Source organism: Lynx rufus, unplaced genomic scaffold (genome assembly GCF_022079265.1).
Source record: "Lynx rufus isolate CCGP_SWC_20201006 ecotype Redwood Valley unplaced genomic scaffold, mLynRuf1.p SCAF_4, whole genome shotgun sequence".
NCBI lineage: Eukaryota > Metazoa > Chordata > Mammalia > Carnivora > Felidae > Lynx > Lynx rufus.
In genome coordinates, this window is record NW_025814856.1 from 120,167,845 (window position 1) to 120,194,643 (window position 26,799).

General features: G+C 39.0%; 1 protein-coding gene and 1 non-coding gene across 3 annotated transcripts in view; one reads left to right on the forward strand and one right to left on the reverse strand.

The window, feature by feature from the left end:
* The window catches only part of TAX1BP1 (Tax1 binding protein 1), a 98,078-nt gene that overhangs the window by 68,454 nt on the left and 2,825 nt on the right, over positions 1-26,799 (forward strand). Inside the window, exons 14-16 of one of the 2 annotated variants that reach the window (XM_047097094.1) lie at positions 141-212; positions 17,115-17,298; positions 17,878-18,026. In XM_047097094.1, the coding sequence (XP_046953050.1) occupies positions 141-212; positions 17,115-17,298; positions 17,878-18,026 (405 nt within the window). The remainder of the gene's footprint in view (positions 1-140; positions 213-17,114; positions 17,299-17,877; positions 18,027-26,799) is intronic. The other variant, XM_047097096.1, reaches the window with a different exon arrangement.
* LOC124525266 (small nucleolar RNA U13) lies at positions 4,616-4,723 on the reverse strand. The gene has a single exon (XR_006965473.1). It is a non-coding gene; the product is annotated as a small nucleolar RNA U13 (small nucleolar RNA).

Below are 26,799 nucleotides of genomic sequence, written 5' to 3' on the forward strand. Positions count from 1 at the left end.
TCCAGAGATGTCAAAGAATAAGACCCAAGGAAATACATGGGTTATGGTAATAGTAAGTATTTTGATAGAATGGTATAAACTAGCTCTTGATGTGTAGGGAGAGAGTGGATAATGAAAAAAATGATGATTTCTTTTTTCAGCTTCAGTTGGCAGAGAAAGACAAAGAAATAAATGGACTGACGACACATTTGGAAAAACTCTCCGGGGAGAAGGTATCGAACGGTGTACTTGAACGTCTTTCATGAGACAGTGAATGATACTACAGCTTTATGAAGACACACATTTTATAATCACGTGAGGGTGGCTAAAAAAAAGTTAAATTAAGGGCACCTGGGTGGCTCAGTGGGTTGAGCGTTCGACTCTTGATTTTGGCTGGGTCATGATGCTAGGGTCATGGGCTCGAGCCCTGCTGAGCTCCTCGCTGAGCATGGAGCATGCTTAGGATCCTCTCTGTCCCTCTGCCCCTCTCCTCTGCTTCTGCATGCGTGCGCGCTCGCGCTCTCTCTTTCTCTGTCCAAAAAAAAAAATTAAAGTTAGGATAAAGAAAAGACTGAAGCAGATCTTAGTATGCTTAGGTGCAGAATCTTTTTAGTTAAATAATATTTTTAAAATACTTTATGAGGAAAAGGCTGAAGTGTTTAAGTTTAGCTTGCTCTTTGTTACATATATTGTATTTAATAATAGAGAAATTTTAGGATGTTTAAATTTAGAAAGAGTAAAAAATTTAAAAGTTATACATGATACTGTCTTTATCTGGTTTTCTTTTGTGAAGGAAACATTTTAGAAGTTATTTAATGATTTATAGTGTAACTTACCAGTGAAACAGAATGTACTTTTATAATGTAAAAAATGCTACAGTGCAGCATTTCACAAAGCATTGTTTGAGGTCTTTTGGGGGGCCCCATCCCCTTTTAGAGGTCTACAAAGTTACAAGCTATTTTCATAATACTAGAGTGTTATTTGCCACCCCCCCCCCCCCCCCCCCGTGTTACATTTAAACATGCTGGTATGACAGCAGTGGTGTTAAAACTGCTGGTGTGTTAGTTTTTGAATCAAGGCAGTTGCACCAAACTCCGTTAGTGTAGTTACCATACATGGGAGGACCCTGCCACCCCACCTTTCCTGTGCCTGTTATCTCTGCCCCGCAGCAGCATCTGGGCAATGCCAGTGGCTGCTGGTTTCTCCTGGGGCCAAAACAGATTTCCCAGCCGCCGGCGGCCCAAAAGTCTGGAGAAAATTTGGTTGCCATTCTTGCTGTTGGGCAGCTCTCCAGTCCAGCGGAAGGGCTACGTGTCATGAGGGAAGCCAGGCTGTGAAGAGCCGGGTTGCTTCTGTGGCACGGGCAGAGCTTTAGAAAGATGGTCCTCGAAGCGCACCTGGTAATTGTTGCATGACGAAAGGTAATTGTCGCATGATGATCCTGCCCTGCTGCCCCCAAAATAAAAATGGGCTCGTGTTGGTCCCTCCTCTCTCCCCCCAACCACACACACTTGGGCACTAAGGGAGGTCGGTCGGTTGTCCACCTCCCCTCCTTTGCTGGGACTTGGCAACCCCAGAGAGGAGCCGCTGTGCCCTGAGTCCCAAGAGGGTCTCTGAGGGCTCCCTGCCTTGCAGCCTCCAGCAGGGGCGCCTTTGTAGTATGAGGGCGCTGGGGCTCGCGTGGGAGGCCATGTGGCGCGGCCATTCCCACGGGAATGGCACTAGCCGCAGACTTGGCACCTCTGCTCTGGATCCTGGGTTAAACTTGAAGTTGTGTTTTAGCTGGCGTGTCTTGGCTCGTGGTCCGTGTGAGTCGGCTCTGTCAAGTCGCCATAATAAAGCTTTGTAAGGTGGCAAAAAACATGTTAACCGTTCATCTTAACCATTGCAGTAAAGGTTAAAACCAAAAAGCCTGATGATGAAACAGTAAAATAATAATCTTTCATTTTCAAAACGTTTTTTTAATCTTTGTTTTTGAGAGAGAGAGATACAGTGTGACCAGAGGAAGGGTAGAGAGAGCAGGAGACACAGAATCCGAAGCAGGCTCCAGGCTCTGAGCTGTCAGCACAGAGCCCGATGCGAGGCTCAAACTCATGAACTGTGACCTGAGCTGAAGTCAGATGTTCAACCGACTCGGCCACCCAGGTGCCCTGAAACAGTAAAATAGTAATCTTAATCGAAGCTTGATCTCAGGGTGCATGTCTTTTTAATATTCTATGTGATGAAATGGGAAGTACCCCCAAAGTGCTTCTGCCTGAAGTATGATGGTTATCTTAAAGTGAAGTACTTGTGCAGTTGTTTGGGTTCTGAGCTGAACTAGCTGCTTTTTTCCTAGCATATCGTTTCTGTATTAAAGAATAACTAATAAGGGTACCTGGGTGCCTCAGTTGGTTGTCTGACTCTTGATTTTGGCTCAGGTCATGATCCCAGGGTCATGGGAATGAGCCCTGTATTAGCTTTCATGCTGAGCGTGGAGCCTGCTTAAGATATCCCCACCCTCGGGGCGCCTGGGTGGCGCAGTTGGTTAAGCGTCCGACTTCAGCCAGGTCACGATCTCGTGGTCCGTGAGTTCGAGCCCCGCGTCGGGCTCTGGGCGGATGGCTCAGAGCCTGGAGCCTGTTTCCGATTCTGGGTCTCCCTCTCTCTCTCTGCCCCTCCCCCGTTCATGCTCTGTCTCTCTCTGTCCCAAAAATAAATAAACGTTGAAAAAAAAAAAATTTAAAAAAGATATCCCCACCCTCTCCCTCTCCCCGCGCCCACTCCTTGTCCCTCTCCCCCGCCTCGTCCCTCTCCCCTGCTTATGCGCTCTCGTGCACTCTAAAATATAAAAAAAAAAAAATGACTAGTAGACAAAATATATAGTTATTTTAAAGGTAAGGTATTTGGTAGGTGTTTTCTTGAAAAGAAGTGACCTTTAAGGAAAAAACAAATGATAGTATTTATTGCCAGTGATAAAGTTCAGGCTTTTAAGCCAAAACTAGAACTTTGGATAACTTGTATCTGCTACCGTGAGCTTGATAATTCCCAGTGCTTAGACACTTTTCTGATGAGATGGGCAGTAATATTAAGACTGATTTTTAAAAAGTGTTTACTTAAATTGGCCAGCATTTGGAAGATCTACATGACTCAGTGAACCAATCAAGTTTCCCAAATGACCAATGATGATACTACAAAATCACCCATGATAAGGAGGCCATTCAGATCTTACAGTTGAGTGGCGTTGCTGTGTGACAGTTGCAGAATTGACTTATCTTTTTTTTGTTGTTTTTAAAATTTATTTATTTATTTAGAGAGAGAGAGAGTGTGTGTGTGTAAGTGGGAGGAGGGGCAGAGGGAGAGAGAGAATCCCAAGCAGGTTCTGTACTGTCTGCACAGAGCCCAGCACGTGGCTTGATCCCATGAACTCTGAGATCATGACCTGAGTTAAAATCAAGAGTCAGATGCATAGCCGACTGAGCCACCCAGGCTCCCTGAATTCTGATTTTTCAAATCCATCATTTTCTCTTTGTCCCTTAGCATTCTATAAGGAAGAAGAAGAACCTTCGGGGTGTCACAGAGCTTCCCTACCCTCTCCAGGCATGGCACTGTCTTAGCACATTGGTGTGTTCACCAATTGGAATTGTTTAAGAATTTTAAATCTGGGGTTTGAATATAATAGCATGGTTAATTAAATCATTGGTCAGGTGATTTAACTCAGTCTCCATCTTCCCTCCTATCCCTAATGTAGAGGGGAGCTGTTAGTAAAATTTCTAACTCTCTGTAGTCACGTGCTTGATCCTTCTGGTGGAACTGTCTGAGGGCTTCCCAGGAGTCACCTTGTTAGCATAAATTATATTAGTCTAAAGGGACTTAACTATGAATGACAGAAGACATTGTTGCTATTCAGGAAATTCTAAGAGTTTTAGGAGATCTTTGCTAGGAACCAGGGACAAAGGCCAAGTACATTTTTGTATCTGTGTGTGTGTATGAATATATTTTTAATTTATATTTAGGTGTCTGTGTCCATCTGTCTATCTTCCTGACAGTCGTGAGTATGAACTCTTTAGTCAGTGGATTGGAATTTGTTGCTCTTTGGTTTTGTTTTAAATATTTGTGTATTTTGAGGTGAGTGTGCAGAGGAAGAGGGAGAGACAACCTCGGGCAGGCTCCACAGTGAGTGTGGAGCCCAGCGTGAGTTGAGATCATGACCTGAGCTGAAATCAAGAGTTGGATGCTTAATGGACTGAGCCACCCTGGCACCCCTAGAATTTTTTTTTTTTTTAATGTTTATTTTTGAGAGAGAGAGACAGAGTGTGAGTAGGGGAGGGGCAGAGAGAGAGAGAGCGAAACATAGAATCTGAAGCAGGCTCCAGGCTCCAAGCTGTCAACACAGAACCCGACACGGGACTTGAACTCACAAACCACAAGATCATGACCTGAGCCGAAGTCGGAAGCTTAACCGACTGAGCTACCCAGGTGCCCCGGGGACCCCTAGAATTTATTACTGTTCTTAATTTGATGTTTCTACAGTTCTAGATTTGGTCAGTGGAAGCACTTTGGTTTCCTGATATTCACCTGTATCAAAAGGGTGTTGTTGATTTTTTTGAGTACTTAATATCTTTCCAGCATTGCAAGATATTCTGGCTTATCTTGTACACTTCTTCCTCCTGCCTTGCGGAGGTTGTAACAAGGTTTGAGGGAGGCACATGTCATACAACAATGGGAACAAACACCCAGTCATCACGCTTTTGAACTACAAAAGGATCTCATCGTGTACCCTTCTTAACTCATCTTTGGTTTGTCCATTGTTGTGTTTGTTCTTTTTTAAAGTTTATTTAATTTGTTTTGAGAGAGACAGAGATAGCATGAGTGGGGAGGGGCAGTAAGAGGGAGAGAGAGAATCCCAAGCAGACTCCATGCTGCCAGTGCAGAGCCCGACATGGGGCTCAAACCCACGAAACTGTGAGATGATCACCTGAGCTGAAATCAAGAGTTGGACACTTAACTGCTGACCCACCCAGGCACCCCTGGAATTGTCCTTTTTTTTTTTTTTTTTTTTTTTTTTAATAGGAACAGAGTTTTTGGCTTATTATTAGAGATGGTATTTAGAAACCAAAATATGGGCCCTCGGTGTGTCCATGATTCCTGGTGCTCATTGCCTCTAGATCTTTTCAGTGGACAGAACTAAGAAATGTTATTTTAGATATCATGAATTCTGGTCCAATTCCACACAGTTCTTCTCCTTCCTCATTTCCTATTTGTATGTCCCGTCTACCGTGAGAATTCTGGTGTCCAACAATACCGACACTTGTATGCATTTGCCAAACCCAATAATCCACAAATATTACTATGAGACAGAAACTATTAAGTAAGAATAGAATTTGAGGGGCATCTGGTGGCTCAGTTAGTTAAGCATCCAACTCTTTTTTGACTCAGGTCATGATCTCAACAGTTTTGTGAGTTCAAGCCCCACATTGGGCTCTGCGCTGACAGTGTGGAGCTTGCTTGGGCCTCTCTCTGCCCTTACCCTGCTCGAGAGCGCTCTCTCTCCTCCTCCTGCAAAATAAATAAACCTAGGGGGGGGGGGGGGGAAAAGAATTTGAGATTGAAGTTGTTTTTCCTGCCTCTTACGCTTTAGAGTATTATGTTGAAATAGTTTTTTCTTCCTCCTCTCTCCCCTTCCTCTTTGCTTTTAGTGTGTGGGAACACAAAATGAAAAGTGGGTTATAAAGATTCCTGCAAAGGGACGCCTGGGTGACTTAGCGTTGGCTCCTGATTTGGGCTCAGGTCATGATCTCACTGTTTATGGGAGGGAGCACGGAGCCTGCTTGGGATTCTCTCCCTTCCACTCTCTGCCCCTCCCCCATTTCCATGTGCTAGTGCTCGCTTTCTTTAAAAAAAAAAAATAAAGATTGCTACAAGTAAACAATTAAAGATAATTAAAACAATAGCACAAATGAAGAGTGAGAAAATGATTTTTTTTTAAATTTCTGGTATGAGTTTTGGTCAAGCGTATTGCAAAGTTAAAACAATGATGCTCTAATCATGGGGCACCTGGGTGGCTCAGTCAGTTGAGTGTCTGACTCTTGATTTCTGCTCTGGTCATGATCCTAGCGTTGTGGAATTGAGCCCCGGGTCCAGCTCCTTACTGAGTGTGGAGTCTGCCTGGGGTTCGTTCTTTCTCCCCTCTCCCTCCACCCCCCTCTCCCTTTCTCCCCCCTCCCTCCCTCTCCGTCTGTCTCTCCCTCTCCGTCTGTCTCTCCCTCTCCGTCTCTCTCTCCCTCTCCGTCTCTCTCTCCCTCTCCGTCTCTCTCTCCCTCTCCGTCTCTCTCTCCCTCTCCGTCTCTCTCTCCCTCTCCGTCTCTCTCTCCCTCTCCGTCTCTCTCTCCCTCTCCATCTCTCTCTCCCTCTCCGTCTCTCTCTCTCTTCTTCCCTTTCTCCCCCCTCTCCCCCTCCTCCCCCTCTCCTCCTCCCCCTCTCCCTCCCTCTCTCCCCCCTGTCTCTCCCTCCCTCCCCCACCTCTCCCTCTACTCCTCCCCCTGCTCACTCTTTTTCTGTAAGATAAAAAATCAGTGATGCTGTAATCAGAGCTGACAAGAAGTTGGGAAGAGATGTATATATATTACAAATGCTTCAGACAACTTTGAGATACGGATTTACTTTCAGTATTGTGAATAAGAAACCCAGCTCTAAGTGTGTATTGTGCTTAGAGATATTTGCTAATGCCAGAGAGAAGCAGTCAAGATACTTTATATATTTTACAAGTATAAAAAGACATTTTTATATGAAATATTTATATATATGATACATATATAAAATTGTTTAGAATTTATATAATGGTTATATTACCTACCTTACAATTAATATTTCTACATTAAAATGTGTTTGAGGGGCACCTGGGTGGCTCAGTCGGTTAAGCATCCGACTTCAGCTCAGGTCGTGATCTCAACGGTCCGTAAGTTTGAACCCCGCATCGGGCTCTGTGCTGAGAGCTCAGAGCCTGGAGCCTGTTTCAGATTCTGTATCTCCCTCTCTCTGCCCCTTCCCCGCTCATGCCGTCTCTCTCTGTCTCTCAAAAATGAATAAACGTTAGGAGCGCCTGGGTGGCACAGTCGGTTAAGCGTCCGACTTCAGCCAGGTCACGATCTCGCGGTCCGTGAGTTCGAGCCCCGCGTCAGGCTCTGGGCTGATGGCTCAGAGCCTGGAGCTTGTTTCCGATTCTGTGTCTCCCTCTCTCTCTGCCCCTCCCCCGTTCATGCTCTGTCTCTCTCTGTCCCAAAAATAAAAATAAATGTTAAAAAAATGAATAAACGTTAAAAAAAATTAAAATAAATAAAATAAAATGTGTTTGAAGTTTTATATAGGATATAGTCCTGAATGATTATAACTGCTTGTATGTTTTATTATGATATAAATGGCTGAAATCACATAAAATAGCATTGTAACTGTAATATACTGCACTAACAAATTTTCCCCAAACTTAATGGCTCAAAGCATTTGTTATTTCACAGCTTCTGTGAGTGAGGAGTTCGGGTGTGACTTAACTGCGTCTTCTGGTTTTAGACCTCTCACAGGCCTGCAGTTAGGTTGTCAGAGGGCTCAGTCATCTCATGAACTAGATTTGTTTCCAATCCCACTCAGGTGATGTCAGGATTCAGTTCCTTGGTGGTTATTAGTCCAAGGGACAGACACACTTCCTCTGCTGCCATCTTCCATGCGGTCACTCCTCTCCTGTACTCTTGACTCAGGTGAAAGGTTACTCAAAACACAGGGTAACCTTTAAAAATGTAAAGCTGATCACTTCCTTGCTTAAAGCTCCTTAATGGGCCTGTTGTGCACTTAAGATTAAACCTTAACATGTGATATTTTGTATGACTGGCCTCCATTTCTCTCTCTTCCCATCTTAAGCCACAATGTCCTGTTTCACTATCCTCCATTGCAGAGTCTCTCTCAGTAGTTCTCAAACTTGAGCTTGTGTCAGAATCCCCCGTAGTGCCTGTTAAACCCTAGATTCCTGGGTTCCATTCCCAAAGTTTCTAATTCAGTAGGTTTGTAGTGGGGCTTGAGATTTGTGTTTCTAAGTTCCTGGTGCTGCTGTTCTGGGCACCACACTTTGAGAACTGTTCTAGTCACTCAGTCTGTACAATTCACCAATTGCCTTGTTTTCTCAGGGCCCGCATTCATGTCCTTTGTCGGGAATATTCTTGCCTACAATTCCTTATTATTTTGTTAGACTTTTTTAAGTTTAAACCTAAGAGGGGCCCTTGGGTGGCTCAGTCAGTTAAGCATCCAGCTTCAGCTCCGGTCATGATCTCATGGTTTGGTTTGCGAGTTCAAGCCCTGCATTGGGCTTCGTGCTGAGAGTGTGGATCCTGCTTGGGGTCCTGGCTCTTTCCTCTCTCTCTCTGTTCCTCCCCCACTCACACTTTCTCTCTCAGGATAAATAAGTAAACTTTTTTAAAAAGAGTTTGGGGGTGCCTGGGTGGCTCAGTCGATTAAGCATCCAGTTTCGGCTCAGGTCATGATCTCATGGTTCATGGGTTCGAGCCCTGCATTGAGCTCCACACTGACAGTATGGAGCCTGCTTGGGATTCTCATTCATTCTCTCTCCCTCCCTCCCCCACTTGCACTTTCTCACTCTCTCAAAAATAAATACAAAAAAAAAAAAAAGTTTATATGAGAATAGAGAGAATAATAATGAACTGTTGTACTCCTCACCCAACATCAGTAATTGTTATTTTATGGCTGTCTTATCTATGCAACCATAATTACCTTCCTTCTTCCCCAGTGATTTTTTTTCAACTATATTCCAGAATTCATATTACTTCCCTCTAAATATTTAAATATTCTTTTCTTGATTCATCCTTCAAGTCCCAGATTAACTGACTCTTCCTCAGTGAGGCCTTCTTTGACCTCCCACTCTGAAGTACATACCTTTATTGAATTCACACCTGGGACCTTTACTTTTATTTCGTAGCATTTAACATAATTTGTAATGTTTATTTCTGCCTCTGCTTAATTGTAAGATACATGAAGATAGGAATTGTCCATTTTATTCACCATTTGTAGCTCCTAGTACAGTGCCTGATACTTGAAGTTAAGTATTAGTTGAATTAATAAATTAATGGGGCAAACATAATTTATAGCTTTTGCTTATAAAAACATTTGGTGAAAGAAATGTACTGGAATCAGCAATTTTATTGTCAGTAAGTACCCTGCCCTGTCAGGGTGCAATAGAAGTAGGACAGTTTGGGGGCGCCTGGGTGGCTCAGTCGGTTAAGCGGCCGGCTTCGGCTCAGGTCATGATCTCGTGGTCCGTGAGTTCGAGCCTCGCGTCGGGCTCTGTGCTGACAGCTCAGAGCCTGGAGCCTGTTTCAGATTCTGTGTCTCCCTCCCTCTGACCCTTCCCTGTTCATGCTCTGTCTCTCCCTGTCTCAAAAATAAATAAAAACGTTAAAAAGAAAAAAAAAAAGAGGACAGTTTGTTTTCTGCTTCTGGTCTCCCTGAGTTACTCCTGATTTTCTTGCTGGTGACACTGTAGTTTTATGTTACTTAAAAAGTCTGTATTTATGAGAATTTCTGTTTCCTATTTTAACAGCTTATTTAATGTTTATCTCCCCAGTGTTATCTCAGAACCATCAGAACCCCTACCCTAGTAGGGTACAAGGTTAGGACTAAGTCCCTTTTGTGTATCACTAAAACCTAGATCCACACATAGTACCTAGAATGAACCAAGTGATTGTTGAGTGGATAAATGAAAAGTACTTACCACCATCTAACTATTTATTTTACATATTTTGTGTATTGTAGTTCTTCTTTGCCCTAGAGTATAAACTCCATATGAGCGGGAATTTTTGTCTGTTTTGGTTATTCCAGAATCCCTAGTGCCTACCACATAGTACTCCCTAAATATTTATTGAACATGTGTGTGAATAAAAGAACTAATAGTATGAAGTAATAGCTCTCTTAAGATTAAAAACCCTACCAATTTAGGGATGCCTGACTGGCTCAATCGCTAGAGCATGTGACTCTTGATCTCAGGGTCGTGAGTTCAAGCCCCACATTGGGTGTGGAGTCTACTATAAACAAACACATAAATAAATAAATAAATCCCTACCAGTTTAACTTCATTTAGGAACTTAATAGCTTAAAATATCTTTTCATGTCATTCAAAAACTATTTAATAGAATTATTTTCATATTTTCATACTATTTCAAATATTCTGCATAAACGCCTTAGTAGAAACATAAAGGGGGAGAGTAAAGAAAATAATAAGCAAAAGCAAAATGGCAAATAATGATTTAAAAGAAAGATTGTGGGAAATACAAATAAAAGTTTTTTAAATTAAAAACCATTTCAGAATATTTAACATCATATACCTATTTTTTTCTGAATCATTTTGTGTTTCTAGACGGTTTGCTTCCTACCTGACAATGGAAGAGTAGCATATATACTTAAAATTAACGGGAGATAGCTGTAATGAAATGTTATAATAATAGCACGATTAAATAATCATGACCCCACACAACTGGTCCTAGAAAAGTCGTAGACTACCATGTTTCCCTTTTTAGCTATAACTTAGCGGCTCTCTAGGAGTGATAAAAGGAGGTTATGAGAATTCTGTAATACCTTGAACAACTTGTTCAGCGTTGTAATTCCGAACATTTAATGTCTTTCCTCCTCTACTTTGATTGGGTCGACATGTGGCATATAAGGGAAATATATTACTCCTCCTGTTTAACAGTTGGGAGTACCAGAGACCTCCTTAATTCTTTGGGTAATTTGTAAAACCAAGGCTACTGTGAGCCATTTTGGGGCCTTGAAGAAGAAAAAAAGATGTAGGCATTCTAGCAGAGGCAAACCAGCTAACCACACTTTTGTGCCTTAGAACTATAAAAGAGGATTCCTAACAAAATCTATTAGTTAAATTGTGGAGGCTTTTATTTTAGGAGGATTCTAAGTCAGCCATTAACAGTTTTGCCCAGGTGACATAGCTGTATCCTGTCATGCATGTCTTTGAAGGTAGAGGAGGTCTTGGAGGAGTTCTGAGTTCTTGGCCATTTTTCTTTTTTTTTTTTTGTACTTCTTTATTTTTGAGGGAGAGGGAGAGAGAGGGGGAGAGAGAGAGAATTCCAAACGGGCTCCGCACTGTCAACACAGAGCCCGACATGGGTCTCAAACTACCGAACCGTGACAGCGTGACGTGAGCTGAAACCGAAAGACACTTAACCAACTGAGCCACCCAGGTGCCCCTTGACCATTTTTGTTCTAAGGGCCTTTTGATATAGTCTGGTGAAGTCTGTTTTCAGAAATAGTTTTAAGTGATTAAAGCAAAATATACAGAATCACAAAGGAATCAAATTCTAAGAAAGTTATCAAAATTTTCAGTTTATGATCTATGTGACAGGTAGTATATGTGCTTATTTTAAAATGTTAAGATTTAGCATGTCTAGTAATTACTAATTTCAAAGTAGTGAAATATAAAGGCTGTTTTGAGATGGCTGCAGTGACTGTAATACGAAGTGAACATATCTTTGATTCTGTAGGTGACAAAGGGAACCGTTCGCTACCGTGGTTTTTTGGCCTTCATAATCGAAGAAAATGCTAAATTTCAGTTAGAAGTTAGTGAAAAGATACACATTTATTTTCCCCATAAATTGATTTATCTCCTGAATTCTAAACGTGGACCCTTTGGGGGGTGTTGTAAATGCAAATTTAAGAATCTTCTCTAAGTCAAGAGTTCAGTCTTCCAATTTACCAAACAGCCTACCTATAACTGTCTTGTTCATGTCCCTGTGTTCTCTTCACCCCACCTCCAGTTTCCCTCATGAGGAATCAAAGCTGCTTGTTACTGGACCTTTTCTTACCCTGCATCCTATTTGCAGGGGATTTATTGCATCTCTGATGGTAGAGGAGAGGGGTATTAACTTAAGAGTGAACTCTTTATTGTGTTGGACTCTCAGAAGTTGCTTGACTATACCAATGAATGCATAAATCTCTTGTTGAAACCCTTGACTCCATATAATTTGCTTAAACTTTTGTAGCAGTTGACCCTGTCTAAACCTTTTACTCTTTCCTGTCCTTTTCCTCATTTCTTGAATCCTTTTGGAAATATTTTTTGGGGGTGCCTGGGTGGCTCAGTCGGTTAAGCATCTGACTATTTCAGCCATGGTCGTGCTTTCATTGTTTGTGAGTTAGAGCCCCGCGTCAGGTTCTGCACTGACAGCTCACAGCCTTGAATCTCAATCCCTCCCTCCTTCTCCCCCACGTCTCCCCCTTCCACCCCTCTCTCCCCGCTCCCCCTTCTCCCCTCCCCCTTCCCCCCTCCCTTTCCCCCCCTCCCCCCACCCCAGCTCTCTGCTCTCCACAGCTTGGTGTGCTCGCCTTCACACGCACGCATAGGTGCGTTCTCTCTATCTCAAAAAATAAAAAAAAAAATTTTTTTTTTTAAATTTACTCTCACTTTTTCTCTACTCACATTGCACTTTCACAATACTGAATTACGTGGCAGCGCTTCTGGGGTTTTTTGATTCATGGCAGGAGATGAGGGAACCTCTATTGAGGTCCTGCTGTGTTCTAAACACTCTACTCATTTCTCAGTAGTCCTCCTAGGGCTGGAAAAGATAGATTCTTCAGGGTTATTAGTGCTGGAGAAGTCTGACTCCAGTCTGCCATATGATTTGTTTCTAATTTCTGCTTATTTATTTCTAATTTCAAGTATGCCCAGAATAGCTTTGCTAGAATAACCTTAGTAAGGACCATTTTACCATGTTATTACTGTTCAAGAACAGTTAGACCCATTGTAATAAACTGTATGACAAAGATTTGGCACATCTGGCCTTCACTTGACTTTTTAGCTACATATTTCTTGCTCTTAACATGCAACCTGTGCTCTAGCCACATCGTTCACTTAACCAATCCTGCAATATGCTTATTATTTCATGTATCTTCTATACTTAAAAAAAAATTTTTTTTTAACATTTATTTATTATTGAGAGAGCATGAGCTGAGCATGGGAAGAGCAGAGAGGAGTAGACACAGAATCCAAAGCAGGCTCCAGGCTCTGAGCTATCAGCACCGAGCCTGACACAGGGCTCGAACTCATGAACTGCGAGATCATGACCTGAGCCGAAGTCGGACGCTCAGTCGACTGAGCCACCCAGGCACCCCTATGCTCTTTTCACAGGCTTAGGAGAACTTGTAATTGCTGTATCTCTTCTCATCTCTTCTCTGCTGTATCTCCTAAATTGACTTGAATTTTTCATGTTTACCAGTTTTTCTTTCTATGATAGTGACTTTAAGAGTCTTATCTGTTTTCTCATAGGTGACATTCAGCAAAACCAGCTGAGTTTTGCTTTACAGATAAACTTTTCCACTCTTACATTCTATGTTAAAATTTCTGGTTGATTTTTTAAATGACTCTATTGATGTACAGTTTAATGAAACCCACCTATTTTAAGTGTAACTTGATGAATTCTGGTAAATATATATAGTCTTGTAATTACCACTGTATTCAAACTATAGAATGTTTCCTTTACTGTACAGACTTCCTTCATGCTCATTTTTAGTCAGCTCCTTCAGTTATCCCCAGTCCCAGACTGTCACTGATCTGTCTTCTACTGTATAGTTTTACCTTTTCTAGCATTTCATGTAAATGCAATCATGCAGAATTTATCCATTCACTAGTTGGACATTAATCCTTTTACCAGCTGATGGACATATGGATTATTTCTAATGTTTTGCTGTGAATAATGGTGCTGTGAACATTCTCATCTCTCTGTGGGCATGTGTTTTCATTTTTCTTGGGTAGATGCCTACAAATGAATTGCTCTCTTGTATGATGGATTTGTTTTTAAGAAACAACCAAACTGTGGGGCGCCTGGGTGGCTCAGTCAGTTGAATGTCTGACTTCGGCCCTAGTCATGATCCCGTGCTTCATGGGCTCAGGCCTGTGTCAGGCTCTGTGCTGATAGCTCTGAGCCTGGAGCCTGCTTCGGATTCTGTGTCTCCCTCTCTCTCTACCCCTCCCCTCTTGCCCTCTGTCCCTCCCCTCTTGCCCTCTGTCTGTCTCCCTGTCTTCCCAGAATAAATAAACATTAAAAAAATTTTTTTTTAAGAAACAGCCAAATTGTTTTTCAGAGTGGCTGTACCATTTTGCATTCCCACTGGCAGTGTGTGAGCATTTCAGTTGCTCTGTAGGCTCTTAGTACTTGGTATTATCAGATTTTAATTTTAGTCTTTCTGGTGGGTATGTAGTATTAACTCATTATGGTTTAAGTTTTAATTTCCTCGATGATTAGTGGTGATGGGTATCTTTTCATGTGCTTATAGGCTATTCATATATACTTTTTTTTTTTTTTTTTTTTGAGCAAGAGCATGAGCAGGGAAGGGGCAGAGAGACGAGGGTGGGGGGTGGGGGACAGAGGATCAAAGTGGGCTCTGTGCTGATAGCAAAGAGCCCAATGCAGGACTTGAACTCTCAAACCATGAGATCATGACCTGGGCCAGAGCCAGACGCTTAACCAACTGAGTCACCCAGGCGTCTCTTGATTCTTTTGTAAAGTGTTCAAATCTTTTACCTATTTTTTTTAATTGAGTTATCGTTACTGGTTGTATTTAGTTTTAAGAGTTCTTTATGTATTGTACGTACAATTCCTTTGTCATATATTTTGGAAATATTTTCTCCCAATATGTAGCTTTCTTTTTCACTTTTAAAAATACTATCCTTGAGGGGCTTCTCAGTGGCTCAGTCAGTTAGGTGTCAGACTTTGGCTCAAGTCATGATCTCATGGTCTGTGAGTGGGAGCCCTGCATCAGGATCTCTGCTGTTAGCAGAGCCCACTTCAGATCTTGGGTACCTTGCCCTGCCCCCATCTGCCCCTCCCTCCCCCCAGCCAACTAAGCATTTAAGAAAAATATGTATCTTTGAAGAGCTAAATCTTCTAATTTTGAAAATAGTTTAATTTAGCAGTATTCTTCTTAATGGTTCATGCTATTTGTGTCCTAACACATTTTTGCCTCATTCAAGGTTACAAAGAATTTTCTTTTATTTTCTTCTACTAGATTTATAGCATTAGCTCTTATGTTTAAGTTTATGATCTATTTAAAGTTAATTGTTTTGTATGGTATGGCATATAATGAGAATTTGTCCATTCCAGTTCTTTTAAGCTTATGTTTAAAAAAGCCCATTCCTGTCCTTCATTGAATTACTTCTGCATCTTTGTTGAAATTGAACGGACTATGAATATGGGTATTTTGGGGGCTCTGTCCTTTATTGATTTATATCAGGGGTCAGCAAACTAACATCTACAAGCCAAATATGGCCCATGGCCTATTTTATAAATAAAGTTTTATTAGCATATGGCCATGCCCATTCACTTAGGTATTACCTCTAGCTGCAACAGTAAAGGCATATTTGAGTAGTTGTGACAGACTGTTTCTTACAAAGCTGAAAATGTCTATCAGGCCCTTTATGGGAAAAATTTGCCAGCCCCTAATCTGTATGTTTAGTCATATGCCAACATTGTAGTCTCCTGATTTTATAGCTTCTTATATCATAAATCTTGAAATCAGGCATAAGTCTTTTTTTTTTTTTAAATGGGCTATTTTAGCACCTTTGTATTTCAGCCTTTATTTTCGAATCAGCTTGTCAATTTATACAAAAGCCTGCTGGGATTTTGTTGGCATTGTATTGAATGTATAGATCAATTTGGGAGGAGTTAATAGCATAAAAATGCTGTTTTCCAGTCCATGAATGTGGTAGATTTCTTTCTGTTGAGGCTTTCTTTAGTATCTCTCAGTAAGTTTGTGGTTTTTAGTGTATAGGCCTTGCACATTTTGTAATTAATTTATATCGGAATATTTTAATATTATCTATTGATGCTACTATAAATGATATCTTTAAAAACTTCATTTTTCAATTGTGTGTTGCTTATATATAGAAATACAGTTGATTTTATGTATTGACCTTGTATACTGCAATCTTGCTAAACCCACTCATTCTCCTAGTTTTCGTAGATTCCTTAGGATTTTCTACATATGTAATCATATCTCCTATGAATAAAGATGATTTTACTTCTTCCATTCCAGTCTGCTTTAATCTTAATCTTGCCTTAATCCACTGTTTAGTATCTCTAGTATGATGTGGAGTAGAAGTGGTGAGAGCAGGTGGAATTATTTAGTTTTTCACCATTAAGGTTCACTGTAGGCACTTTGTTGTTGTTCAGTCTGGCTATTTGAAATGTATTTTTTCATATTAAGGAAGTTCCTCTTTATTTCTGGTTTGCTGAGATTTAAAATATATGTGAGACTGTTGAGTTTTGTAAAATTTTTTTTTACATCTATTGAAATGATCATACGGGTTTTTTTTTCCATTAGTCTGTGAACATAGTGATTTACATTGATTTTTGGATGTTAAGCGAACTTTGTTTCCTTGTGATAAAACCCACTTGGTCATGTTATTTTTAAATATCATATTTGATTTTTTTTTTGTTTTGAGAAAGTTGTGCACGCACACGAGCAGGGGAGGGACAGAGGGGGAGAGAAAGAGAATCTTAATCTCGAGCCTGACGTGGGGCTCGATCTCATGACTATGAGATAATGACCTAAGCTGAAATCAAGAGTCAGACGTTTAATCAACTGAGGCACCCAGGCACCCCATGTTTGATATTTTAATGAAGATTTTTGCATCAGTATTTATGAGGGATGGGGTCTGCAGTTTTCCTTAATGTCATTGTTTGGCTTTGGTATTAGAATAGTGCTGGCCTTATAAAGTAAGTTCAGAAGTGTTTTTTGAAAGAATTTATATGGGTTTGGTATTTTTTAAAAATAAGTTTCTTAAATGTTTGATAGAGTTTACTAGAGAAGCAGTCTGGTTTGTTTTTTGTTTTCTGACTTTTATTGACAGCTAACTTGTAAGAGCTGCCCAGTTTCCTCTTAGCTCAATAAAAAGAGTATCATCGTGGCACAAATTTGAAAATACATTGGGCTTTTTTATTCTGCCTTCTGATGTTGGAAGGGACAATTATGCGTAGTTGAGAGCCACCTGTATTCTTTGAACATAATAGGGAAATTATTTTATTTTATTTTGACCAAATATTTAATGCTGCCCCTAAAATATTTCATTGCTTATTCACCTTTGGTTTTGTTAATTTTAGGAACTTAAAATGAGTCTAGAAAATCAAGCAGAAAGGAAAACAGAAGGTCCGAATTCCCAGAGTCCTCGGAAGATCTCACAGCATCTCAGTACATGCTCAGAGCAAAATGGTCATGTTGCTGCAGTGCCAAATGTACAGCCAGTTCTGCAATATGGTAATCCTTATGCAACACAGGAAACCAGAGGTTATTGAAATATTTTTGGCTTTGAGTTAACTGAATATGAAGTTTTTTGGTTTGCATCTTCCTGAGATTAGAGAACTATTAGTACAGTTAACTGTAATAGAAATTTATTTATTTATTTATCTGTTTATTTACTCATTTTAAAGCTATCTCTAGACCGAGATTCTTTTAAAGTTTATTTATTTTTGAGACAGAGCACCAGCAGGGGAGGGACAGAGAGAGAAGGAGACACAGAGTATGAAGCAGGCTCTAGGCTCTGAGCTGTCAGCACAGAGTCCAACGTGGGGCTCAAACTCAGGAACTGCAAGATCATGACCTGAGCCACCCAGGCGCCCCAGAAACATTATCTTATAACCAGTAGTTTTAATGTTTAACTAGGGTTCATCTAGGAGTGCTGCAGCGCGAATGAGTAGTCTTTTTGCTTATTACATGTAGTTCTTATTTTAAAAAATCACTTGGGTTAAAAGACATCATTTTTGTGATGCCCTAAAATGGTTCTTATGTCCTGTTCGTCATAGCTATACACAAAGATTCTCATTTTAGTACCAAGTTTCATTCTACTCTTCCAAAATTTTATTTCAGATGGAGCAGATGGTGCTTTTTACCCCGATGAAATCCAAAGGCCACCTGTAAGAGTACCTTCTTGGGGAGTGGAAGATAATGTTGTCTGCAGCCAGCCTGCTCGAAACCTTAGTCGGCCGGATGGTTTAGAAGACCCTGAGGATAGTAAAGTAAATTGAATTTCCATTTTCTGAGCCTGTCCCTTTTATTTTTTATTTCCTGTAGAGAGGTTTGTGGAAGAAGGGAGTGTGTGTGCTTGTGTATACATGTGATTGCTTACTTAATTTTTGGAAAAATCTGCTTTTATTTAAATTTGAAAAATCAACCATCAATATGCATCAGACTTACACTTTAGGATTTATACTAAAGTAAAAGATTAAGTTCAGAGAATGGCCTCAGAATATCATAGCTATCAGTTTAATCTTTAAAAAATGTTTTTGAGATATAATTGACATATAACATTAGTTCAAGTATACAACATGATTCCATATTTATATATATTGCCAAATGATCACTACAACAAATCTAGTTAACTTTCATTATCACACATAGTTACAAATTGTTTTCCCTTTTGTGATGAAAACCTTTAAGATGTGCTCTCGGCGGCTTTCAGATGTATGATACATTATTATTAGCTATAATCACAGATAGGTTAATCTTAATTATCACTTACTAAGTAATTTATTCTTTTGAATGTAGATGTACTAGGTTGGAAGAAGCAGTGTTAATGACAATATTATGCTTCAGTATGTGTCCTTTAATTTTAACATTTATGCCCCATTTTAAATTTTAAGATGGACTATATATAGCTAGAAAAAGAGCAATCTTTATATATATATAAAATATTTAAAATATTTTAAATATATATTAATATTATATATTCTATATGTTATATATAATATATATTATATATATTGTATATATGTTATTATATATATATTATATATAATATATATGTTATAATATATATAATATATATTAAATATATGTTAAAATATATATTAAAAATATTTAAAATATTTTTAATATATATTAAAAATATATATATAATTATATCACAATTTTCTTCTTCTGAGAAATAATTCTTTTAGACATCATCAGTATTTAATTTTTTAGCAACCCAATACTGATTATTGAATTAGTTTGTGTGTAGCATGTCATTTTTACTTTTACTTCATTGAAGAGATTTCTTCACTATTTAATAATAAATTCTTTTCCTCATAGCAGCTCTTTTTGGATTTCCTGTGCATTAAGATGAATTTAAAAGAAATGCTTTATTGTGCTCTTTGCAAGTACAGCAGTATCATGACCTGTTTCTCATTTAATCTAGTTTGCTGCATTTAATTGCTATTAACCTTTGCAGAAACTGATCAGTGTTCAGACAGGCATGATTTTAGCCCTAGTGCTCAACACCCATAATGGAGAAAAATGTATTTCTCCCGCCTGCCTTTTGGCCTTCTATGTCCATTACTGGGAATAATTAGGAAAACTGTCAGAACTTTTGTAGCCTATTTAAGGTCTAGAGTATAATCTTACTGCTTTTTCACACCTTTACTTCACATTTTGCATATTTAATCTGATCATTCTTGGCACAGATGTTACATGTGACAAGCCCTTCTCTTCCATAGTCATCTGCTTCAGTTTAATTAGGAGAATGTTCTTTCTGATCTGTGTGCTTTGCCCTCCTGCAAACCCATGAGAAGCAGTGTTAGAGTCTTGTGCTCATTTGCTGACATGCTTAGATTTGGTAATGAGATGGAAGGACTCTTAATAGGCAACACCTTGGGTAATTGTATTTTGCAATCAGAAGATTTTTCACTTTAGACAGAAACTAATTTTTATGTACATTTAGACTTTTCAAAAAATCTTGTCATTACAACAATCACTTGCAAGTAAAGTATTTTAATGAATAATTTTTAGAATATAGAAGCAGATTTGAGTTGACCTATTCCTTTTCTGTGGTTCCCTGCCCGGGGAGTAATTAACAACCACAGGACCCTGGAGTCAGGGTTGAGGTTGCCTGTTCTCCAGCCTACCTCAGTCATAAACTTGCCATATCTCCTCCTCCCTTCTGTACCAGAAACTGGTCAGCTATAAGATCAAAAGCCTTTTGTGACTCCCTTTTCCCTAATAATTGTAGTAGCAATAACTGTAGCATCATAATTATAATGGTGCTTGGCTGTTTAAATATATCAACTCATTTATTCTTCATAGCAGTCCTGTGAGGTAGGAACTATTATGATCTTTTCTTTTATAATGGAGGAAACCAAAAGAATAACAGGCTTGCTTCATCACACAGCTGGTTAAGGGTACAGTCAGATGAGGATTTGAACCTCATCAGTTTGGCTATAAGAGCTGTGGTCCTAATCACCTATCAAATAGACTAAACCAGAGGTTCATGGCATGACACCATATATAGGCGAAAAGAAATAATGAACAATTTCCTAATGAATGTAGTAACCATTTGAAAAAAATAACGTATTCTGAATTGAAAGAAAAACTCATATATATTTTTTAAGCTTATTTATTTCTTTTGAGAGGGTGGGGGAGAGAGAGAGTCCTATGAGCATGGAGCCTGATGCAGGGCTCTGTCTCACAAGTGTGAGATCATGACCTGAACTAAAATCAGGAGTCAGATGCTTAACTGACTGAACCACCCAGGCTCCCCGAAAAATGCATATTTTTATTTCACTTTTAAATATGCACAGTTATTAATGGGATATATGTGGTTGTTGACCACTGTACAACTGCTTAAACCTCAGAGTCAGATTGGACAAGCCACCTTCATTTCCTCATTCATATTGATTTTCACAAAGCACATGCTTTGTTTCATCAACTGCCAAAAACCCACCTTCTTCTCAAAGATAAGGTGTCACTGAAAGGAATGTAGCACTATCTAATGTTGAAATTGTGGGCTATCTTGAATTAGTTGTTCATGTAGTATCTGACAATTAACTTAGAAAATTAAAAATCTCCCATAGTAACCTGTGAATTTGATGTGGTGCCTTAGCAATAGAGGAACCATGTAAGCCCTTGCTACTAAGAAATACAGTATGTGGACCAACAGTATTGATATCTCCTGGGAGTTTGGTAGAGATGCAGAATCTCCAGCTTCACTCTGTACCTAGTGAGACTCAGACTGGATTTAACAAAAATCCTTTCATGATCATATGCTCGGTAGAGTTTGAGTTGCATTGGTCTAAACATCCTAAGCCCATCATTCAAGACAGGAATACATTTTCTTCCTTTAACACACATCCTTCTTTTCAGTTGTTTTCATGCCTTTGTTCACTAAACTCCTTGGACTGCCTTTATTCCTTTTCCTTCCCTCTATCTCTGAAAGACTAAAGCCCACACATTCTATTGATGTGTGGTTTGTTTGCAGCTTTTCATAAGATTCCTTCACTGTGAATCCTTGAACTGAAGACAATTTTGTTTGTGAACATTTTTTTCCTGATGAGTGATTCTAAACAAGGGTCTGTGACTGAAATTATTAAAACTACATTTTGAAAGAATCAGGGCCTCTTTCCTGTCTGTCATGGTGCATTTGAGTTCTGGGTTGGTATTTGTCTTTTTTGGGTAAATACCTAATGTGTGATTACTGGATCATAGGGTGTTTCTATTTTTAATTTTTTGAGGAACCCCCATATTGTTTTCCACAGTTAGCTGCATCAATTTGTATGCCTACCAACAGTGCATGAGGATTCCTTTTTCTCCACATCCTCACCAACACTAGTTGTTTCTTGTTTTTTTTATTTTAGCCATTGTGGAAGTGATAGCTAATTATGTTTCTGATTTGCATTTCCCTGATGATGAGTGATGCTGAGCATCTTTTCATGTGTCTGTTGGCTACCTGAATGTGTTCTTTGGAGAAATGTTTGTCCGTGTCTTCTCATTTAAAAAAAAACAGAAACATTTTCTTTTTTAATGTTGTTTGGGGGGGGGGGGGGGGAGAGTGAGTCAGAGGCAGGGCATGAGCAGGGGACAGCAGAGAGAGATAGAGACATAGAATCGGAAGCAGGCTCCAGGTTCCGAGCTGTCAGCACAGAGCCTGACATAGGGCCCAAATTCACAAACCGTGAGATCATGACCCAAGCCAAAGTCGGATGCCCAGCCAACTGAGCCACCCAGGCGCCCCTCTTCTGCTTGTTTTTTACTTGGATTATTTGTCTTTTGGGTTGTATCAGTTCTTTATATATTTTGGATACTAACCTTCTATCAGACATGTCATTTGCAAATCTCTCAGTAGGTTGCGTTTTAGTTTTGTTTTTTGTTTTTTTTTTTAGAGTGCAAGCAGGGGAGAGAGGCAAAGGGAGAGAGAATCTTTTTTTAAGTCTACTAGAAATTTTTTTATGTTTGTTTATTTTTGTAGAGAGAGAGCAACAGAACATAAGCAGGGGAGGGCAGAGAGAGAGAGGGAGACATAGAATCCAGAGCAGGATCCAGGCTCTGAGCTGTCAGTCAGCACAGAGCCCAACGCAGGGCTTGAACTCCCAAACCATGAGACCATGACCTGAGCCGAAGTTGGACGCTTAACCGACTGAGCCATCCAGGCACCCCCATTGGTAGTTTTTTGATTACCGATTCAGTTTTATAGCTGGTTATCAGTCTGTTCAAAGTTTCTATTTTTTCTCATTTTAGTTTGGGTAGGTTATGTGTTTCTAGGAATTTATCCCTTTCTTCTAGGTTGTCCAATTTGTTGGCATGGAGTTTTTCATAATATTCTCTTAGAATTGCTTGTATTTCTGTGACGTTGGTTGTTTCTCCTCTTTCATTTGTGATTTTGAGGTTTGTTTTTTTTTTTTTTTTTTTTTGAGTCTGGCTAGAGGTTTATCAATTTTGTGGTTTAAAAAAAATTTTTTTTAATGTTTTTATTTTTGAGACAAAGAGTGTGAGTGGGTTAGGGGCAGAGAGAGAGGGAGACACAGAAGCAGAAGCAGGCTCCAGGCTCTGAGCTGTCAGCACAGGGCTCGAACTCATGAGCTGTGAGATCATGACCTGAGCCAAAGTTGGACGCTCAACCGACTGAGCCACCCAGGTGCCCCTATTTTATGTTCTTTTGAGAACCAGCTCCTGGTTTCATTGATCTGTTCCATTTTTTTTTTTCATTTCTGTATCATTTATTTCTCTCTAATCTTTATTATTTTCTTCCTTCTGCTGGTTTCAGGTTTTTGTTTTTCTAGCTTATTTAGGTGTAAGGTTAGGTTGAGATTTTTCTTGCTTCTTGAGGCAGACCCATTATAAACTTCCTTGTTAGGACCACTTTTGCTGCATCCCAAAGATTTTGGACTGCTCTCTGGTCATTTTCATTTGTTCCCATGGAATTTTTAACTTCTTTCATTTCTTGGTTGGCCCCCCTTCATTGTTAGGAGCAGGTTATTTAACCTCTATGTATTCTCTTTCCTGATCTTTTCTTGTGTATTGTAGTCAGAAAGGATGCCTGGTGTGATTTCGATCTTTTTTAATTTGTTGAGACCAATGTTTTGTGATCTAATATGTGGTCTGCTCTGGAGAATGTTCCGTGTGCACTTGAAAAGAATGTATGTTCTGTTGTTTCAGGATGGAATGTTCTGAATATTTAAATATTTATGTTTATATATGTTAAATCTATCTGGTCCAGTGTGGCATTCAAAGCCACTATTAATTTTCTGTTTGGATAATCTGTCCATTGAGGTAAGTGAGGTGTTAAGGTCTTCTACTGTTATTCCATTACTGATTAGTTAGTTCCTTTATGTTTGTTATGAACAGTTTTATGTATTTGGGTGCTCCTATATTGGGCGCATTTTTATGTCTTCTCGTTGGATTGTTGTCTCTATGAATTTGACTATTGATCCCTCATATAAGTAGAATCATGTAGAATTTGGTTTTTTTATTACTGGCTTTTTCACTTAGCATAATATCTTCAAGATGTATCCATTTTGTGATGTGTCAGAATTTCCTTTTTGAGGCTAAATAATATTCCATTTTGTTTATCCATTTATCCATTGATAAGACATTTGGGTTGTTGTCACTTTTTGGCTAATGTAAATAATGTTGCCATGACCATAGGTGTACAAATCTGAGTTCCTCCTTCCAGTTCTTGTACATGTATACCCAGAAATGGAATTGCTGTATCAAAGGATAATTTTATTTTTGTAATCATTTTGCATTTGAATTTTGAATTTAGTATGATTAATCTTATTTTATTATGATTGTCCTCTTTTATTGTCCAAGAGATTAACCCCTCTTAATACTATTTCAGACATTCAAGCTGGTTATGTACTTTAATAAGAAAACAAAGAATTATACTGTTTTTATTTTATTCTATGTTTTGAGTTACTTTTTATGTTTTAGTAATCTGTACATCCAACACGGGGCTCGAACTCACGACCCCACAATCAAGAATTGTATGCCAATCGAGCCAGCTAGGTTCCCGAAGAATTTTTTTTTATTTATTGTTGTTTTTAATGTATGTTTATTTTGAGAGAGAGCATGGGGAAGGGGCAGAGAGAGAATCCCAAGCAGACTCCTTGCTCTGCAGAGCCCGGCATGGGGCTCGATCTCATAATTGTGAGATCATGACCTGAGCTGAAATCAAGAGTTGCATGCTTAGCCAACTGAGCTACCCAGGTGTCCCCACTAAGAATTTTTGTATAGGCTAGATTTTGAGTTGGGAATCTCATGAGAAGATTTTGAGTTTCATATGGAGCTTCAGTTTACGGTAGCTTGTTTGCTTTGTTTTGTTACAGAAATAGTATTGTCATGGTGAGTCTAAAGGCAGATGAACAGTGTAAAGTGGTTTAGATGTTTCTGGAGATTAAAATGCTGTGAAAAATGTTAGTTTTTAATTATTTGCAGTTTTTCATAAATATCTCTCAGTTTGGTATTCCCAATAAAATTTGCTTACGAGATTATTTTGGCAGTTTAGCTAACAGACTAGGTGCTGGTATTTTAATGCCTATTCACAAATTGTTTTTGCAGTGACAACTTTCAGTACTAAACTGTTGATTATTTTAGCAGCTTGGGGAAGGAATCTTTCTCAAATACGTGATTCTCTGCCTTCCTAAAGAATACCTAATCTCACCTTGATGATTCAAGTTTATTAATTGAAACATCAACATTAAACAGCGTGTTCATGTTCTGTTACTAAAGCTGTGTGATCCACTACTGAAATGTTATTGGATGTTTTGAGTTGTCTGCTTTTCTTTTTACTGGTAGCCATTTTGTTGTTGTTGACAGTGGGCCTGCCTGAATAGCCTTACTTCCCTAACTAATTTGTTATATTTAATCTAGTATGGTTTTGGAAACTAATTAACCAGGCTTGATGAGTAAAATAGAATAAATGCATTTGTGAGTGAAAATGTCATTTTCCATGTCAGGATCATAAGACTTGGTATGAATTGGCTACTCAGAGAACTTACAACCTGTTTTCTGGTTTTGAATTACTGAGTAGGTGATTTTTCTTAGTTCATGAGCTCTTATGTCTCATTATAACATCAGAATTCTACTCTTGACTCCCTTTCCCCTTTTATTAGGTAATAGGTGGTTAGAAGATACAGAATAATAGGGTTATCATTGCCAAATTACATATGGCTTTAGAAAGTATAAAGGTAAGAAAAAAAAGGTATGCGTTGCTTCGTACCTTCTACCTGATGTTTAACGTGTCAGATTAGGTTGGTCTAAGTCTAGCACTTGAGCAACAGACTCTGTTGTTAGCTGGTTCATGGGAGCAGTAAATTGGTATAGGCTCTAAGTTATTCCAGAACAGGGAAAAAAGGTTATGAGATTTTTGGTTCCGTTATATTTTTGATCCTTAGAAAGTTGAGTTTTATTATAAGTATCTGTCATCAAGAATTTTGATAGTGGAGCTTCAAGACCTTTCCTTTTTTCTTTTCCATTATTTTCTTAGATAGTATTTGAAAATATGAGGTTTTATGCTTTTTTCCAAGATAATTGGGAAAATTGTGTTCATTATCATTTTATATGTACTTCTTTAAGCAGATTCATTGTTCAAATATTGCTGCTGGAAGCCCTAAATCTGGCAGCTAATGTGGCACAGAATTAAAATTTATTGTCCTAAATACTAGGGTTAGCAGATTCAACTACTGTATCATTTTACTGTACCTACAGATTTAAAAGCTGTCTAGATTTTAGTTACTTGAAGACTTAATATTCTTGAAGTATATTCCCCAATTTCTCAGTCCCTCATTAGGTTATATCTATTTTGTTTTTGTGCAGTGAGCAGTTTCCTCTTGACTGTGACCACCAGGGGATTGAAAAGCATGTGCAGACTCATTATGATCAGAATGTTTTAAATTTTGACTCCTTTTTATTGTGAGTTAGTAATACAGTTTAGCAGTTAAAGAAAAAAATCACCTCAAATAGGCCACTATGGAGACCACAAAGTATCACTTCCATGCACCCTCTACCACACTTTTCTGACCAAGAGCTACTTTGAGTTTGGGTCAAGGTCTATCTTCAGTTTATCAGTAAATGTAACCTCTTAATCTTACTGAAGATTAAAACTTGTTTTTCTGTGTTGGTATCTGTTTCCTAGTTTGAAAACTTTATGAATAAAGGAAACAGGGATTATCTTAATGTTACCACACTGAAAAAATATGTACATAGTGTAGTATTTAACAGGGAATCATATGTAAACAAAAATATCTTCTCATGTGATGAATATAAAAAAAAAAAAAAAAAAAGATCTCCCTTACCCTTTCTTGGACTGTTTAGGAAGCAATAATCAGAGTAATAGCCAGGTAACCTCTCCTACCTCCCACTTCTGATAAAAGAACTCAGTTTGTCTTTTGTTTCCTTAGAATTTCACACTGTATACACTTTGTTGGTACCTTTTCCCATGACAGACTTGATTGCTTAGCCCATTTGTAGTGGCTCTGGAACAAGCATAACTACCCAGCAATATAAGGACTTTCATCAGTGCCTGGTATACCTGTTTATGTA